This window comes from Tyto alba, unplaced genomic scaffold (genome assembly GCF_018691265.1).
Source record: "Tyto alba isolate M040663 unplaced genomic scaffold, T.alba_DEE_v4.0 Super-Scaffold_39, whole genome shotgun sequence".
Taxonomy (NCBI): Eukaryota; Metazoa; Chordata; class Aves; order Strigiformes; family Tytonidae; genus Tyto; species Tyto alba.
Window position 1 is genome coordinate 11,791,164 of NW_024881314.1, and position 19,467 is coordinate 11,810,630.

At 56.7% G+C, this 19,467-nt stretch overlaps 1 protein-coding gene across 1 annotated transcript in view; it reads right to left on the reverse strand.

Moving 5' to 3' along the window:
* NTN1 (netrin 1) overlaps positions 1–18,886 on the reverse strand; it is a 107,473-nt gene extending 88,587 nt beyond the window's left edge. Inside the window, exon 1 of the mRNA XM_032992114.2 lies at positions 17,599–18,886. Coding sequence (XP_032848005.2) covers positions 17,599–18,622 — 1,024 coding nt within the window. The 5' untranslated portion in view covers positions 18,623–18,886. The remainder of the gene's footprint in view (positions 1–17,598) is intronic.
* Between the last annotated feature and the right edge of the window lie 581 nt (positions 18,887–19,467).

Sequence of the window (19,467 nt, forward strand, 5' to 3'; positions counted from 1 at the left end):
TGCCTTCTTCTGCCTGCGCATACTAATCCTGTCAGGTTCTTCTCAAAGATGCTTCTGGTGGCACCAGGCTGTCTCTATTTGCAGCGCCAGCTCTCACACCCAAGGGAAAGCTGCTCCTGGCTGGCGGCTCCAGCATATCCCAGAGCCCTGCAGGGCACCTTCACGCCTCTGCTATGATCCTGCCAGTGAATGCCACCTTTTGGGGCTGAGTTTAAGTATTTCCTAGCTGTAATTTGGGGATTTAATGTCCAGGAGTCTCAGAATGCAAGCTGTTGTGCAATTAAACGTTGCATTTCACTGCATCACAGATGCATCTAGAACAGATCTGTACAGCTGTGCCCGTAGCTGATATTAAAGCACCTCATCACACAGATCCTTCTTCCTCAGCACCAGAAGGAGTTTATTCCCTGCAGGAGGGATCTGCCGGGACTGAGGGAGCACTGTGCAGTCCCAGAGGGTGCTGAGCGGGGCTGAGCCATCAGTCTCCCAGTGCCATTTTTCCTGGGGTAGCTGGGAAGTGCTGAGCTTTCCATGGGACCTGCAAACCTGCGACAGCCGCTCACTTCACCCAGTGCTGATGGGATCACACAGCCAGACAGCATTTCAACCACTGCTACAGCCTCTTACAGGATGCCTGCAAGAAAAACCAAGCTATGGAGAAGGTCTGACCTCAGGGCTGTTCACTCAGAGCTCCACTGGCTGGCTGGGCTTTTTCCATCAGACATTCCCAGTGAGTTGGAGAAGGGCACCCAATGTTTTGCAAGGGAGAGAGAGGACTGGGATGGGACCTGGTAGCTCTGCACAACGTGATGGTACTGGGTGCTCTGCTTGTGGTGATGGAGCATCCCAAGTTGCTGGAATCATCACAGAATGCCTCAAAAAAGCATCCTCTCTGTTTTCTCCTAGCTTGCCCTTGGACTTTGAGAGTGAAAGCCCACCACTGGGCAAACAGCTCCCGGCTGAATTACCAGCTTGCCGTTGTGGTAGAGAAAGTTTCCAACTGCAGACACTTGATTCTGCAGTTACCAAGAGGGAAAGAAAGAAAATTCTCCCATGCAGAACAGTGTTTTGAGGTCAATAGAGAAAACCCTGTGGCCTGAATACCCAATCTGGGGAGACTCGGGAGCCTGGCAGGGAGGCTCGGGGTCTGGGTGTCTGCGCTGTCACACTTGTAGCCAGGTTACCATGGCTCATCCGCAGTGCATCCACACCCCGGGGGTCTGCTTCTTGCCTGCATTCAATGGGCTCCAGCTCTTCCAGCATTGAGAAGGACAGTTGATTTGCAGAAGAAAAGCGAGCCCTTAGTGGTCCTGTCATGCCATCACCCCAGGGGTTCACAAAGAAATGTGGGTGCAGCCCAGAAAGGAGCTGCTGGTGCAGCCACCCAGCCCCTGGCATGGCCTGGGGACCGGCTGCCTGCGGGCACCCCTAGAAAGGGGGTTGCGCCGAGGGGCGGCTGGGCACCCACCTCACCCTGATCAGCCCTCCGACCCCCCGGGGTGGCCTCGCTGGGTGTCTCACAAAGGGGACCTGAAGCACAGCGGCGAGTGGTGAGGCCACAGAAATGGCCACGTGGCCTTAAATTCATGCGTTCGGTTAGCATCACCCCGTGCACGGGAGCGTTTAGGTGCCTGGTGCCCAGGCAAAGGGAGCACCGGTGCCTTCAGAGACACGGGTCAAAAGCCACTGAAGCAGCCAGCAGGGACACGGGGACCCTGTTTTGGGGGGGTTTCTTCCCAAGCACTTGAGCTGAGACCCAGAGGAGGGTATCCAGTGGGGATGCTCAGGCCATGGATGCTGCTCAGTGTGCACGGGTCACCGCGGCTGTCCCTCCCATGGACGGGGACCCTTGCTCAGCTCTCTTTTGGGGCTCCCCTCCACCAAGCCCTGCCAGCATTTGCACTTGCAAGGCTGCTGCTGGGGGAAGGGAGTTGGGTGCTTCGGCCACGTCTGCCCACACCCCCCCTCCCTCCTCCCAGGGGGATGAGAACTGAAATAAAAGGTCCATTTCTTTGGAAAGCCAGGCCTGACTATGGGAAGGGTCCCTGTATCCATGCAGCTCTCCCGGCCTCCCGCTCCCCTGTTTAGTAATCTCACTTCTGGGCCTGAATTCATTCAGACATTGTGAAGGATTAGCTGACCTTTCTTTCAGCACTTGGTAAGCTGGGGATGTTAAAGCTTCCCAAAAATTAAACTCTCAGGAGGCTGTCTCAGAGGCTGGGAGACTGAAGAGATGCTCAGTGGCTGTGGCTGCTTCCCCAGCCCTGGGGCAGGGACAGACCTCAGACTGTCCTTTTGCCCCCCACCCCAAAAACGCTCAGATCCATGCAAAGCCTTAGATCCTGGCTGCATGGTCCTGTTGTGGGGTGAAAGCAGCTGGTTTTCTCTCCTATGAGACAGTTTGGTCTTTTTTTCTGTTTGCCATATGTGGTTTCAGCGCCTGCTTTTCCTGGCTTCTCTCTGCTGCTATGAGAGGAAGGAGTAAGGGAAAATGTGAGCCCATGAACTGGGGAACTGAGGCTTGGGGAGGCGGGTGAAAGCTGTCTGAGAATACATAATGCTGTCACAGCTAACAGGTGGCACTAACTAGCAGGGACGAGCTGCTGTCACCTTCGTGAGGGAGCGTTCACTCTGAAACCTAACGACAACTTATGGCTTCGGTATGTGTTTTGCTGCCTGGGATCTCAAGCTGGGACTGAGAATGAGAGCTTATTTTAAGCTCCCAAGCACAGACGTGACAGTGACATACAAAATACTTCCTGCAGAGGTGGGAATGTGCACAGAATGAGGCTGCACTCCCCTGACCAAGTGAATCTGATTCTCAGAGCTGCTCTTTGCTGGATGCATAGGAGACGCAGGAAAATTCCCTTATTCTTCCATATTTTTCTATTAATTTTCCCCTGACAGTGACTCTCAGAACTGGGGGACTATACCTGGGCATGAGCAAAGGCCACCACTCTCATAGCGCATTTTGCTTCCCAGCAGCCTGAGATGCAGCGCTGGCCCCAGGCACTGGCAAGGGAGGTGAAATTGCTGCTTCTCCCATTCGAGGACCCTAAGAAAGCAGCTGGAGCCATGGGGGGAGATGGTGGCTGCGTGGCCCATGCCCCACTGCCCTGCAAAATCCTGCGGGCTGCCTTTGGGGGAGCCCTCCCTCAGCAAGGGAGGGGTTGCAGGGACGACCCCGCACCCCAGCAGCCAAGGCAGCCAGACTGCTGGAGGCAGTCCCTTCCCTGTTTGGTTTCAGACTCTCCCGTTCGGGGTTATGTTGTTGCATCTGGCAGAACAGGAGCAAATTCATCAGCGTGAGCAAAGCCCACATGCAGCCAAGCCTGACCTTCTGCCCAAACCCAGGCGGGGAGAACAAATTGCACAGAGGGAGAGCAGGGCTTCATCCAAAGCCCACGGAAACCAGTGGTGAAACTAGAAATGAATTCTCCCCCTCCCACGTGCTTTCTCCCTCCATCTCATTGGAACTGAAGCCGTCTGCATGCAGAAAGAAGCAAACAAATCCAAACACCGCCGCAGCAGCAGCATCTGAGTCATGCAGAAACCTGACTCAAGCAAACCTATTGCTGGTCTCCTTTCCATCTAGTTAAACTCAGGTTTTTTACAGAAGCTGTGAGGAGGGCAAGGAGATGCCTTTGTTATCCATTTAAATTGCTTGTTTAAATGGGCAGGAAGCTTCTAACGGGGCTAATTTTATAGGCACCATAACCCGATGAGAGAAGTTTCTTTTACGACTCTCCACTCCCCCTGCCTCAAGCAGGAGCAAGGGCTGCGGCCGAAGCCCCGGGGAGTGTGCACAGATCTCCCAGTTCTCTGGCAGAAAAAGGCATTGGTAACTCAGAAAAAAATAAAACTGTCTTATGAGATATAAATTAGATTATTGCTCTGGGGAGATGAGCTGCTCTGCTCACCCACAGGGCTGTCACCGTCGGATAGCATCTGTTGCAATTACAGGTTCTTCCAGCCCGCTCGGCAGAAATGACCTCCCAAATATTTCAGCAGCAGCTGGAGCTCACACAAACACTCCGTGTTCTTTCTAGGGATGAACAGCAAGTGCTTGGTCTGTGCTAAATTGCTAGCTGGTAGCCCCATCTCCTCTCAGGACTCGGGGGGTGGGAGTGGGGGGTGTCCCCTCGCTGAAGGTAACAGGGTCCAGATTGTCACCTTGCAGCAGGCACTGGAGGCTGAGCTTGTCTCTCTTCATGGGTTTGTACAGTGCAAAGTGCACCCTTGGCACTAGATCAGCAATATTAATTGCCCATGAGAGGAAGCATATAATCAGCCTTCAATGCTGTATAATTACATAGAAATTACCAGAAGAAATTAATTCCAAAAGGTGAACATATGGGCTGCAACGCTGAAGCCGAAACTGGATTTTGCCTCTGGTTACAGCCGCTCATAACTGAGGGCAGAATCTAGGCCAAAAGTGTGTTTTCTAGTTCGTGATTTATTGTACCAAAATGGGGCTGGTAATGAAAACCGTGCTCCACTTAATACACAGGCGACTTCCAACAAAAATGCCAGCAGGAACTCTTTCTTCTCCTTGCGTTACGGCTGCCCATCAGCAGAGGATCCGCAAGTTTGGCTTTCCTGCCACAGCCATGGGGAGAGGCACCACCACACCACGAAACCCCAGCACTCAGTGGCCCCAGGCTCAGCAAACGGGGACCCCGCCGTGCCCCTGCCAGCCCCCACCCAGCCTGGACCCTCCTCTGCCTCTCCCCTGTCTCTTCCTCCTCTCCCACCTGAGAAGGGATGAGCCTGAATTGCAGATTATTTCAGCAAGCAAATAAAACTCAGGCTCTATAACTATGTATTTTGACACACCGGTCTCCAAAATACCTGCGACAGGCTGGCTCTGTCATGCCAAACCTGCCCCACTTTGCTGCTGCATTGACCCATCCAACCCAAACCATGTGGGTGCTGAGCACCCATCGCAGCACCTGAAGAGCCATATGGGGTAAGAGCTTTGCTCCTTCCTGGCCCAATTTCCCGCTTCCTAGCCTTAAAAAACGCCTTTTTTTTTTTTTTTTTTTTTTTTTTTTTTTTTCTGCATGCACGAAACAGCAGGACACCTCCCCTCTCCTTGCTGAGAGCAGCAGGTGGAGAAAGCTCTAAGGAAGCCCAAGAGCAGCGAAGGGACCCTACAGCCCTTCCGACCCCCCCTTGCAAACACGGGCAACCTGTGGGAAACCGCTGGGAGATGGCTGAGTGCCACAGCTGAGCCCCTTCGCTGCAAACGGGAATTCATTTGCATGCCAAAGTTGTAGCCGGGCGCTTTACAACACGGTGCGAGCATATAAATGTATTTGAACCTTCAATATCGCCCGGCCATCGCCCAGCAGCACGCTCCCCTTGGAGAAAATCCCTCCAGGGGGGTTGGTGGAAGAGGATCCCGAATAAAAGATGCCCAAATGAAACCTCAGGTCCCAAGGGCAGCAAAATGATGGAGAGCTGAAACGCACCAAATTCAGGCACACGGCGTATCTGCGGCAGAGTTTTCCCAGCCAAAAACATGCGTGCCAGCGACAACAGGAAACTCGCGGGCTGTGTGACAAGTGTTGTGGCCTCTCCTTAGCTCTCTTACTGCCTCAATGGGTCCCGGGTGACTCTGCAATCAAGGTCCCATTCAAGCCAGGAAGAGTCGAATCCCGGGGATATGTGTTAGGCCAGCACTTTCCACTTCTCTTTCAGTTCATGGACACCTATAAATTTCCCAGGGACAGTGGTACAGTACATGTCTCTTCTGCAGCCACTTCCACAGCCTTCTTAAAAGTAGCCCAGGATCCTGAGAAATTCATTATATTAAGCAATTGAGAGTGATGCGTCTGAGTTCATGGACCTTCTCACTGCCAAGGACCAGAGTACAAACTACATCACCCCTAGTCAAGGCAAACGAGTCAAATTAATGGCAATAAATACATTTATTCCAAATGTCGACCCACTTTACATTCCTTTATTTAACACAGCTGCTCTAAATGGGTGCTGGGATAATGGGAAAAGAAAGTCTCTGAGTCTTCATGCCTCCCCGGTTCTCTCAGAAGAGCTGGCTGAATTCTTGTTGCTATTATTAGTGTTGCGATTGTTGTTGTTATTATTATTGTTATGATTATATGCATTTCATTCTCTTTTGGGTAATGAATAATTTATGACTCTGTCTCGATCCCCTTTCAATGGATTCACTATCCAGGGAGACTTGCTGAATAATTTGGATCATTCGTTTTCAAGTGCATGGGCTGCCGACAAATTGTTCGCTTTTCATTACTGGGGACATTCATTGGTCACCCAAATCGGGGGATTTCTTTGGCCGCCCCAAGCACGTGATGTGCTGTCTGGGGTTTTGTCAGGATTTTTTTTTTTTTTTTTTTTTTTTTGATTGGGCAAAACTTTGTGAAGTGGAGACTAACAAAAAGCTCATTTCGGGGGGCTGGATTTCTGCAGAAATCAGTTTGCCAAATTTTTGTGAACATTTGGTGGTTTCGCAGAGGCTTGCGAAAACTAAATGCTACGGAGCATATTAAACACTATTTAATGTTTTAAAGGCGTTGCTATTTTTGCCATTTGATTTGATCAAAACTTTTATGCAGCTGATTATTAAGCTTTCGCTCACTCACAATAGAGAAATATTGCGGTATTAGACCGGCTTCTTTGCCTAAAATCCTGGGGGCAAGAGAATTTTCGAGAGGTTTGCATCTGGGGATCTTTTTGCCTTAAAATCAAATGAGTGCCTGCATTAACCAGGGCTGGTGTGGGCACCCTGCGATGCCCCGATCCTGCCCACACGGTGCACCCCAGGAAAGCAGCATCCCTCAGCCCCGGGCAGGCTCCGAGCTCGGCAGAGACACAGCCCCAGGCACGCACACGGCGCAGCAAGGATGAGCCGCTGCTCCTCGCTCTGCTGCAGGGCCACGGGATGGAGACGGGTCACACATCACCCCCGGTACCCGCAGTTTGGGAAGTCCCCACTTGGGCAAATCTCAGCAGATTTGCCGCCGGCTCCGTGAAAATCATTAGGGCATGCCACGCCCCGCTGCAGAACGAGCCGATAGCAAAGCTGTGTTGGCCCACAGACCATCTTAATCCCGCCTCTGCTAGGCTAGGTGGCACACCGTGCCCAAAACCGCCACCGGCTGAATCCCAGTTCACCTGGGAGTGACCAGGGCTGTGCAGCACCGCTGCGGCTCGGCGCTTCCCGGCACGGCGCGCTGCGATCGCGACCCGTAGACGCAGAGCATCCGACTCCCTGCACCACGGCAGCCGCAGAGGACAACCCCGCGGTCCCCAGGGCCCCGAGCCGGAGGAGCTGATCCCCTCCCTGCCCCACACTGCCTGCTGCCTGCGCTGCCTGCTTAGCCCCGATTTACGAGCAGCGTGTGAAGGACAGGCACTGGGCCGCTGGGCTGAACAATGCGGGAATATTAGCCGAGTTACAAAAACAAACAAACCAAACCCCGCCGGGAGCCCATTTCATTTATCTTCTTTTGTCCGGTTTTGCTTCAGCGTGAAAGTCGCCCTTTCAAGTCCAGCAGTTGTGTTCCAGCCCCGGCGGGTAGCTGATCCAAAGCGTTACACTTCGAGCTTCCCAATGGCATGTTTGCACAGTTCAATTCATTTCTAAATATTCAGTGGAGTTTCCCTCCCTCCTACCCTCCCAGGACTTTTTGCCCAAGAGCCGAGGGTGTAAAGTACAGGGCCGGGGATACTGGTGCACAGAGCCTTTGTGTGCAAACACAAGCTGCTGTTTGTATTTGCCTTCACACTGTCAGAGCTCAATTGTGTGCTATGCAATACTGGCTACCAGTCTGCTTTCAATATCCGCTCGGCCATCCCTGCTGCCAGAGAGACGCTCCCCCTCCCTGGCCGCTTTGAAGCAAAGTGATTTAATTTCATGAGACTTTCGGTAATCACGTTACAATCTCCAACATTAACCAGAACTGACTCCCTATTGCAAAAGGGCGGGCGGACGACCGAGTAAACAGGCTGGCTCGGGACAGCCTGCAACACCAGAGGAAGGCAAAATGCATGACGGCTGCCTGCCTGGTTCTGCACCGCTTATCAGATGAGGCTGGAAAACAACAGCCTCTTGCCAGCACCAGGAGGGAGCAGCCGGCTTTGGCCATCCCAAGGGTGCTCTACGGGCTGCTCTGCTCATCTCGTGTGCTGCGATGGCTGATTTTTAAAACCAGACCTTTTTCTCTCATCTATAGCCCTACCCATCCCTTACCTTCCTTCTTCCCTGTTCCATTTACAGTGTCCTGATACTTCTTGTACATCCCCCAAGACGGGATTTGCTTCTAGGACGGGGTCCTTCAGGTTATGCATTAATACATGCTGCAAGTGGCCAGTGGTGCAGGAAGAGCCGGGGCGTCCCTGGATGGGGAGTGGGGTCTACAGAAGGTCTAGCAAGAAGAAGCAGAGGCTGAGAACAGAGAGATTGAGGTCTCACCTGCCAACACTGTTTCCCTCACCCCCTCCCACCTCCCTGCACACGTGGCTCTGCCCACCCCAGAGCATTTCCTGACCAGAGATTATATGCTAGACCCTGAAGGAAAGTACTTCTGGATCCGTGAGAACAAACCAAGGTGATGCCCTGGGATGCCGGGCACTGGGCAATCCCCAGAGGGTGTAAAAAAAAAACCTTTTTCTGATCAGATGCCCTGTCCTTGCTTTCTCCCTCCACTATGATCCAGCTGCCTAAGACTGGACCCCAAATACCCAGATGGCAAACATTAAGGGACATTAATTCATGCCATGAAGCTGCCATGAAAATAGTCATACTCGGTCAAAATGAAACACAGATCACAGTGATCCACGGAGCGCTGCGGAGTGCAGCCTGGTAGGGATCTGGGTGATGGATGGCTCCAAAATACCACGGGGAAGATGACACGGACTCCTCATCCATCTTTCCATCCAAATCTGTGAACTTGGAGTACACAGGCATGTGTAAAGATGGTGATCGGGGATGGAACAGCTGGGCTTCGCCTCGCACAAGCTGGGAGCTCGCAGACCCAGCACGGATATGGCACGCAGCCCGGAGAGCGAGCGCGCGAAGCGGGGACTGCTGAGCCAGCAGCTCTCCTCCTGCATTTCTTCTCTAATTCCCACCTGGGATGGGGGGGGGGTGGGGTGGGGCAAAGAATTCCCCCCACTCGCCAGCGCCCTGAGAAATTGGGGGGTGCTATCCCTGCTCCAGCACACACCGTCACCGAAACTGTGTCTACTTCTCCACAATCAGAAAGTGTTTCCCATCCCAGCAGCTCCCTACAGCAGGACAAAAAGAATTAATTTGCTCTGAAATGAACCTGCAAAGCCCGGCTGCTCACAGCCTGCGTCAGCGCCCCGGATGCTCCTGCCCCTCACGTCATTTTTGCCATTTTCTAGATGAATTTGTGGGTGCTGGGTGTAGGCTCCTGCATCTCCACACTCCTTTCCCAGACAAGGGAGATGCAGCAGGTTTGACCCTCAATCAGGGACCCCCCAGGGCGGCTCACCCCACCTGCATTAGTGTTCCCACTCGCCTGCCCACACAATCTCTTTCTCGCTGCTCATTTTTGGCAGAAGATGCCGAAGGTCTCCTGGGCTCATCCTTTACCATCCCCAGGGGCACATCACAGGAGCGGGGCTGGGGGCTGTGCCTCCCCATGCAGCACGCTGGGGCACCCAGTCCTTGCGCCGGGCTCAGCACAAGAGAGGATCCCTCTGTGTGATACCACAGCCTGGGTGACAACGGCCGGTGGGCAAAGCCAGAGGTCCCTGCCAGCCCATAACCTTCCGTGAAATAATTTAGAAAGACCCTGCACTTCCAGGAGAGATCGAAACAGAGGGTTTCAACCCCTCCATCATTTATAAGACACTTTGAAAAAGTTTGAAAGGAAAACTCCTGCCTGCACCCTGCCTGCTCTCACAGCTGTGTGTGAGACACAAAACTGGGCTCTTTCCCCATCCGTTGCTTTCTTTGCTTGCTGCAGTCCCCAGCGATGCAGCGGTCACTTTGCACAGGAGGTGCATGTTGTGAGCAGCAGCAATTTTGGGCGTAATTTGCGCTGTGGATTCAGCAGTGCCTCCAGTGCCAGCTGAGCCCTCAGGTCGCCCAGCACCATCCCTGCTGAGCCCTGGGACAAAGCAGTCTCTCTGCCCGTATCACTCCATCAGTTTTTAAACTTCAGTCTCCACTAAAACCAGTGCTGTTCAGTATAAATCCATAAATCAAGCTGAGCTGCGTGCCTCCTCCGTTCCCGACCCACCGCTGACATGGGTGCCTGTGCTCTCCCAGGTCAGAACCTGTTTCTTTAGTATCTACCAATAAAAAGGCGGGATTTTTTCCTCCCCACCAGTTAATCCCCTGCCTTCTGCTGAGCCTAACGCAAACTCCCAGCTGGTGTGTGGCTGAGCCCCTTCGTGCCGCTGATCTCTGCTGCAAACACGGGCAGCTCCCGCCTGGGACGCAGCGAGAGCAGCCGAGCCCCCGGCTCCTCTCCCCACCACAGCCTCCCCGGCTGCACTGGCTCAGAGCAGGAAAACACTCCCTGTCTCCTTATCAGTCCCCAGGGCACCCTAATCCCCGTATAAATGGAAGCTATTATACAGATATCTTTTTAAAAGCTTGCCTGTCACTTCAGCCAGGCAGCCCCGTCCCAGCCATCCAAGAGATTTTCTGGAGCGTGGTTAGCAGGGGTGAGACACTGCCACCGGACAGAGCTGGGTGTGCACCGGGTGAGGATCTGGCCCGTTTCTTTAAGAGCTGTGCTTTGATCCCCGCTGAGGCACAGAGCCGCCTCCCCGTAAGGGTTTATTTCTGCCGTTTGACAGCAACATGGGGCAAAATGATATGCAGCCTCTGCAGTGCTATGAAGGTAATCATCTGGTTCCAGTCATCCGGATCCAAGATCTCCTTTGCCCTGTATGTCCCACAAGGCAAAACTGGCTGGGGAAGAAACACATCACAGCACCCCAAAAGCCTCCGAAAGATCCCCAGAAAAACTCTGCTTGCACAGCCCAACCCTGGCACACAATATCCCGTAACAAGCACAAGAGCCTCTAAAAACACTGTACCAAAAAGCAGGGCATCCCAAAAGGGAGGCAGAAGAGATCTAGGGCCAAAGAAGGCAGCAACCCTTCATGGTCAGAAAGTCCATCCCCCTTCCCCAAGGATGAAGGGGAGATACATTACGAATATAAAGACAGGCTCACATGTCCCAGCTGCCCCCACTTCACAGGCCAGGTAGGAAAACCAGAACCCCGGGAGTGATTTTACAAGCAGTATCTCTGCAGGCAGTGGAGATTCGAGAGCCCTTGCGTGCTTCTCACTCCGTCCTTGGAGGGGCAGAACATCCCCCTGGGCAGTCACAGGGAGTTTGCCGAAGCGAGGACAGCGTAGGCTGAATAAGGATGACATGCTTTGGCCCAGAAAGAGGAGGGCAGAGATTAGCCGTGGACAAGCTCAAGGGAAGGCAAGTGTCCAACCCAGAGTGCCAAGCCTGGTTTTGTTTTAGCCTTAACTGCGCTTTTTTGTTTGTTTGTTTGTTGGTGTAAAAACCTTTCTGTTGGAAATCAGTTTAACTTTAAGCTTCCTGAGAATAAAAGCCTGTGAGAAAGCTCTGCCCATGCAAGGCCCACTTGGGAGGCTACAATGGGAGTCTCAGGAGCTTATGGGCCCATATTTCTATGGCTACAGCACCCATCTGCTCAGCAATACAGTGTTACCCACAGCTCGTGCAATTGCCCATGCAGAACAACCCTCTGGGAGCTGAACCAGGCCTGGGGTGCAAAGAACCTGCGGCTCCGTGGACAGCACATGGTGCCACAAAGGTCCAGCCCCCACAGGGCCTGTTCCAGTCGCTGGCTGGTGCCATGTCACTGGTGAAGCTGCAGTGTTTCCCTAGGCACCGGGATGCTATGACACTGCTTCACCTCACGCCTTTCTCACCCCAAGTCCAAAGCATTCTGCACAGCCCTCTGTAAATGGGAAAATTCCATACTCTCTCTAATATACTCTATAAATGGGAAAACTGAGGCACAGGGGGTCAAGACAAACCTGGATATCAGAAATGATGACTATTCCTAATATCTTCAGAAGGTAATGGGTAGTATCAGCACACAGCAGCTCCAAAATCCACCTGTCAGCCTTGCCTGGCTGGCTCAAGCTAGGGACATAATTATGCTGTGCTGCCCAGCCCCAGGCAGCAGCATCTGTTGCAGATGGGAGGAGGGTGCTAAACCCTGGGGATCCTGCACGGGCACCCTGGGGATCCTGCATGGGCAACTCAGAAATCCTGCTCAGAGCCTCTTTGGTTGGATAAGAAATGTCGCAGCTTTGCAAGGTGAGAAAGGATGCTTGCAACCTTCCTCATCCCTCTGGAAGAGATAAGCAGGGTAAACGCCGGGACACTCAGACCCCCTCCTTCTCCTCACAGAGGGATTTACAAAGCCATCCAAGTCCTCTGTCTGACTCGCATCCCACCACGGTGCCAGGAACTGAAGGGGAAGAGGGTGCATATGCCCCTGCCTGACCAGGTCTCTACCAGCTCTGCTGGTCCTACCTCCCGCTCCACTTCCCACTCTGCTCCAGACAGAGCCCTCTCTTCCTCTGTCCCCCTCCGAGACCATTTGCAAAGCCTTAAATCACCACAGGAGAGGAGGAGACAACAGGAAGGACATGTCCCTCCAGCCCAGTCCTTCCTAGTCTGATGGGTGGTCTCGGCCACCATGAACCATTGTCACCCATCAGTGGCCACAGGACTTGCCCTGACTCCCCACTCTGCTCCCGGGGTGCCTTGGCCCTGCGGGCAGGCACTGGGGGCTGCTCCTCTGCTGAGCAATGGCTGCAGGCACGCCCCGGTGGGCCTGAAGCCGTCGGTCAGCACCAGCTTGACTCCTTATCCCATTCGGACACCAAGGGAAACGGGAAGGAACCGTCTCGTAGGGCCACCCCACACCCCGTTGTGCCAGCCCTGCAGAAAACAGTTACAGACGGGATGAGAACCATAGAGAGCTTTTTAAAGTGGAGATGATAAATGCAGACTACAGAAAAGGGATCGCCTAAATTTAATAAGGGACATCAGGAACTCCCTGAGAGGAAATCCTACAGTCCTTTAATTCTTCTGCAGGACTAGAGTGAGAAGAGTTCACTGCTGCGGAGGGATTTGATTTCCCTGGTTGTGATGAGTGGAGGGGAGCCCACCGGCTATTTTTGTAAGCGCTGCCCTGCAAATACCTCCCTAGACCACCACGGAGATGATAAAGCCCCGGGTTTGTCTGGAAGGAAGTTTTTCATCGGGAGTGTTTGGCAGACTGTTCTCTAGTGGTTCCTGGTCCCCTCTGTGTCTGACATGAAGTTTCCTTTTAGCTGGGGGAGAGACTTGCTCACAAATTGTTCTGACATGACACACATCCCAGCCTGGGAACCCTACTGCAGCGCACACCGCAGAGCAGAGCCTGTCTAACACCAGGCTTCGCGCGCGGCTTGTGCCAAATCCCCTATCTGAAAACACAGTATGTTTCCTTTCTCTCACTGCAATCGCACTTGTTATTGTTAAACACTCTCTAGGCATCACATAGGGCCAAAATCCGAGAGGCGCCCGGCACCTGCAAACGCCACTGACGTCAGGCACACGTGCAGGTGCCGGGTGCATCTCCCGGCCCCGCGGGGGAGAGGGCTGCGGAGCCCCGGGGTCTGGGAACTGGGAACGGAGTCTGGGGGTGAGCTCAGGGGGCCTGGCAGCGGGCTGCAGCCCGCGCTTGTCTAGTAGTGCTTCCTCCGGCCAAGGCAAACGCAAAGGTATTTCATGCGAACTAAAGGGAGCATTCAAAAGCAGTGTTCATTTCCAGCACTCGAAATAACGCCGTGGCTCGTGAGAAATTGTGCAATGCTGTCGATTGCATTTTGCTGAGGTCACTAAATTTGGTTGAAGGCCCTGCCTGTGATTTCGTGTGTCCACACGAGCTCACCAGCAGTTGAGCTCTGACAGTATTTTAGTTCAGGCCTTTTGCAGCTGCAACCTCCTCTCACAGGGGAGCTGGAAGCTTCATCAGGACAAACTGGGTTGGAGACATGGGGCTTGGGTGGGACCAATGCTGAGCAAATGGAGCCGGCCTGATGACGCTGGAGAGAGGGAGGATGGAGAACAGACCTCCAAGCTTGTCTCCAAGCTGTGTCCTCCCTGGAGCATGTTAGCTCCCAGGCGCCCGGCCAAAGCCGGACTGGAAGGCCAAGCTCTGTGCGGATGAGTTATTTGCCAGGTAAAGCTGATGGGAACCTGAATCTGTGAGAAGCTCTTCTGGCCTGGCTCCTTCTGCAGGAGCTGGTCCCTGAGAACATCTCCCTTGGCCAGGCCCTGTCCTCCCCGTGGGCAGTGCAAGGGCTCTTGTAGGCAGCAAGAAGTGATAAAGAAAAATTAGATCTGGCTGGCGAAAAACCTTCCCGTGGGAAATTTTGACTTTTTGTCAGAAACTCCAGCGCGTTTCTTTTTCAGCCTCAAATAAGCATGAATAGAAACAAAGATTCAGTTTTGGCAGGGGGAATGAGTTTACCAAAGAAAACACCCAAATTTTTAAGCAAAGTGGACACATTCTATCATTTTTTAACATGGTTGAAAAAAAAAAAAAAAAAGAAATTCCAGAAAAAAGAGAAAATTCAGTGAAAAATTTGTAATCAATTCTCACACCACTGCTTGGGGCAAATTGAGCTAATTTGGAATTTGGCTAATTGTGTGTGTGTGTCCCCCGCTCAGCACAGCTGCTCTGGCCTCCTCTGGCTTTCCTCTCAAGCCGTTGAAGATCCCTCCAGCGTGCAGCCAGCAGCATCACCACCAACTCACCGCTCATCCCCTGCCTCTGCCCGGTGAGGGCTGGCTCCCGAGCCCATGGGACACCACAGAGCCTGACTTTCTCTCTGGATTTAGAAGAGAAACCAGGGTGGGCCGATGGTCATGAGCAAGTGGGTGGGAGCTGAATAGCGTTATTGTGATCTTTATCTAGGGGGATTATTCCAGGCAGTGTGGGCTTGGCAGGGCAACGCAGTTGTTTGGCCATGGTTGGTTTTGCAGACTGATAGGTATGGCCCCAGGGAATGTGTAGTAGAAATGGGCTGGGAAAAATTATTTTACGGTAGCTTCATCCTTACAAAACACTCACTTTCCAGCAAAGTTGGCGGAAAAGGAGAAAACAGACTGATTTTCGTTTACAGAAGTCTGACGTGGCTAGGACTGTGCACGGTCTGAAATGCAAAGCCTGGCACAAAAGTCACGCATTTTACTGGAAACTGGGAACTTGTTTCCTTTTTATTGGAAGTAAATTGGAAGGGAGAAGGATGGTAATTCCCGGGGCCAGTATAATAACTGAACAGAAGCATTTTTAGGAGGACTTCAGGACCCTGCAGAGTAGAGCAAGGGTCCAACAACATCCCGACACCGCACCAAATTTTATGGTGTTGCTGATAGCGGTAACTCTCTTTCTGGACGCAGGGAGTCTCATCCCTGCCTGTGAGATGGGATTGAGGCCTGGGGGGACCTGACACCCCCCCCCCCCGGCCCCCCTGGAGCTGCTGCTGGGGAAGGGGCAGCGCTGGGCTCGCCCTGGGGCAGCGGGGGGAAATAACAAAGCCGTCGAGTCCCGTCCCCGAGCGCTGCCGGGCAGAGGGACCCGCCGGGAGCAGAGAAAAGCAAACCCGGAGACGAACCTCCGATGTTGGCACATCCGAGCGGCCCCCACCGCCTTCCCCCCTCCGGGAAACGGCATCTCCCCGCCGCCTCCCCCCGCTCCGCCCCGACGGGAGCTCCGGACCGGGGCAAAGCATCGCCCGGGGGGAGCGGGGACCGCCGCCCGCTGCCGGGACCCCCGACCCTTCCCCCGGCGCCGACACCGCGTGTGCGCCGGTGCCACCGGGTTGCAGGGCCGGGCCCCCCCCGTCTCCCCTCCAGATAACCCGGGCTTGGCCGTGCCTCGTTGCTGAAGGCGCCGGCGAAGAAATTGCGCTCTCTGCAAGGGGCACATCTGATTGTGATTTGGGGGGGGGGGGGGGGGGGGGGGGGAGAGTAGAAGAAGGGAAAAAAATTAAAACAACAAACCAAAACCCAAAAAACTAATCCCGGCCGCTCGGCGAGGTTTTTTTTTTCCTATCGTCGGAGCTGCAAATATTTTGGAAGACGGGGCCGTGCTTTCCGTGTAAACAAGGCGGCGGCGGCGGCGGGTCCCGGCGCGGAGAGCCGAGCCGAGCCCGGGCGCATCCCCGAGCCCGGGGCTGGCTCACCCTCAGCCACCGGCACCCGGCGGGTCCCAGGGGCTGGCACCGGCCCCCTAAACCGCGGCGGGGCGGGGACCGGCAGCGCACCGGGATCCCGCTGGGGAGCAGGGGGTGGAAGATCGGGGGGGGAGCCGTCGGCGGGATGTGCGGGGACTCAAGGGGAAGAGCACCCCAAGCTCTTCACTCTTGGCCACGCAGGGCAGAGGCGTGGGACGCCCCGTCTCCCCTCGGGGACAGCCTGGAGGCTGGGGCTCGCTTACAGCCAGGACGGCGCGGATTTCTGGCCCGGGACGTATCGAACCGGCAGTCCCCAGGTTCTCATTTAGCCCCGGGGCTCGTTGAAGTCCCCGCCGCCCCGCCACCGCCCCCCAGGGCCGCCCGCACGCCCTGAGGATGCAGCGCCGGGGGCTGCAAGCTTTGCCGAGCTGCCCTCCCCAGCGCCCGGCCGCCTTCTCCCTCCGGGGAGGACCGGAGCCCGTCCCCGTCCCGTCCGGGCACGGAGCCTCTCGGCCTAGCTGGAAGCTTTGCGGCGGGGCTCTGAGCCTGTGTCCCGGGGAAGGGAACGGGGCTGCCGGCGAGCTCCGGGATCCCCGGACCGGCCCCCGCTCCGTGAGCTGCGGGACCCCCCGGCCGGGAGCTGCCCGGGGCGGGAGAACCTTCCCAGCCGGCCAGGGCTCCTCAGCGCTTCTCCGGACACGGACGGTGGTTTCCCGGTCTCCCGAGTGCCCTTTCTCGCCTCTCCTGAGCTCCTTGGTGTCCCCTGCTCCGCGCTCCAGAGTCCCCCTGTGCCCCCCGTCCTGCGCTCCCGGGTGCCTCGGTGTCCCCCGTCCCACGCCGCCGGAACTCGCGGTGTCCCCTACCTCAAAACCCCGTGCCTCGCCGTCCCCCGCCCGGTGGTCCCCGGTTCCCCGTGCCCTCTGCCTTGTACCTCGGGGTCCCTCGGTGTTGTCACCGGTGCGCTCCCGGGTGCCCCAGTGTCCCCTGCCTTGCACTGCCGGGCGGCTCGGTCTCCCATCCCCTGCGCTTCCGAGTGCCTTCACGTCCCCTGCTCAGCACTTCTGGGTCCCTCGGTGTCCCCTCCTTCGCCCTACGCTTCCAGGCACCTCCAAGTCCTCTCCCTGTCCTGCTCCCCATCTCCCTGCGTGTCTTTGTCCCACTCCCCGTGTCCCTGGATGTCCCCGCGGCTGCTCGCCGTATCCCTGTATGTCCCCATGTCTTTCTCTCCCTGTCCCCTGCCCGGTCCTTTGCTCTCCCCCCCCTCTCCCAGCCCTTCCGGGGACCTAAGCGCCCTCTCCCCGTCCTTCCCCCCGAGTCTGACGGAGTGTCCGTGCCCGCGGCGTGGGACTCACCCACGCACTCGTTAGCCTCCCGGGCCGTCGCTCTCTGCCAGGGCCGGTCATAGTGGAAGGGCTTGCAGCGGTCGCACTCGGGGCCGGCCGTGTTGTGCTTGCAGTCGCACACCAAGCTGTCGTCGCGGTCACGGACGCAGCGCGACGCGTGGCCGTTGCACTTGCATCGCCCGCCGACCTGCAAGTCGGAGACGGCGTAGAAGTAGGAATCGCGGGCCAGCTCAGAGTCATCCTCGCTCTCGTCGCCGAAGGTGTGGAGGCGGCTGAAGGTCACCCTGATGTCGGTGGCCGTCACCCAGTCCTGCAGCACGGGCGAGTTGTCGAAGTCGTGGGCGGTGGGGCGGCCGTCCAGGGTGCTGAAGGCGATGAGGCCGCCGGAGAGGGGCCGCACGTCGGTGTGCGAGTCGGTGCAGACCGCCTCCTGCTCGTTCTGCTTGGTGATGGCGGCGCGGCTGGGCTTGTTGTACATCTTGCGGCACTGAGTGGAGTAGAACTGGAAGGGCACCCAGGTCTTGCCGTAGTCCATGGACTTGTGGATGGCCATGGACTCGGGGCGCGGGGAGCAGAACTGCAGGCTGACGTAGGTCACCTCGAATTTTTTGCCCAGGGAGAGGGTGAGGGTGACGTTGTGGGGGTACTGGACGTAGCTGTCGGACTGCCAGCAGGTCAGGTTGTGCGGGTTGTTGAGGTCGGTGAGGAAGGAGGGCGGGTGGGCGCGCTTGGGGTCGGAGGCGTTGCAGAGGTGGCAGGAGCGGACCTGCTCCTCGCCCTTCTCCGTCACCACGCAGTACCGCGACGGCGGCTTCCCGCAGGTGCTCGACACCTTCACCTCCTTCCCGAAGGCCGAGTTGACGAAGTCGGGGATGCAGCGGCGGGGCAGCCCGTGCTCGTCGTAGCAGGGGTCGGGCTGAGCCGTCTGCACGGCGAACATGCTCACGCCGTGGTAGCCGCCGCGCAGGGGCTGCGCCAGCCACGCCGCCGCCAGCAGCAGGGCCAGCGGCGCCTCCGCGCCCCTCCGCGGCATCCTGCGCAACCTCCGCGCGGCGTGGGGAGAGGAGGGAGGGGAGCCGCCGCTCTAGCGCGCAGCTCCGCGGGGCGACTTGGCCGAGGGACGCGGTGCAGCGGCTCAGGGAGCCCGGAGCATCGCCCGCCCCGCGGCCGGCCCCGCGGAGAAAGGGGAGACCGCGGCGGCGGCGGCACCACAAAAGTGCGGCTGGCGGCGGGGCTGGGTCCCGCCTGCCTCCCGCCCCGGCTCTCGCACGGAGAATGACTGGCGGTCCCAGCCCCCGCCGCGTTTGAGGTCATGCTAAAGGAGTGACATCGCGCTCAAGGAACAGAACAACGACATCCACTGGCGGCTCAGCCAGAGACACGCACAGGCCTCGGGGAGGGCGAGGGGGGGGGGGGGGGGATGGGAGAGGGACGGAGCCCGCCCCGACACCGCGGCGATGGGCGTCAGCGCCGCCGCGGGGCTCCCGAGCCGCCCCGAGGAGCCGCGGAAGGGCCGTCCTGCTCCCCCAGCCCGCCCCGGCCCTCTGTGTCTTCGACGGGGCTGGGGGGGGGGGGGGGGGGCCAGGGCGGCCCGCACCCCGGCAGCTGGGAATGCTCTGGGAGCATGGGGTGGGGAGCGGCCGGGAGGGGCCCCCCCGCCTACCTGTGGGGGACGCCGAGAGGGACAGGATCGGGCCCACTCCCAGCTGGTCGCTTCTGGCCTCCCCTTCTCTACCAGGCCGGGTAGGGCCTGACCCCCTCAGCGGGTTTTGGAGGGGGGGCTGGGGCAGAGCCACCGACCGGTGCGGGACCCCGGAGCCCACCTGGGCACCGGCCCCCTCCGAGGGAGCTCCCGGTGTGTCTCGGCCCGGAGCCTTC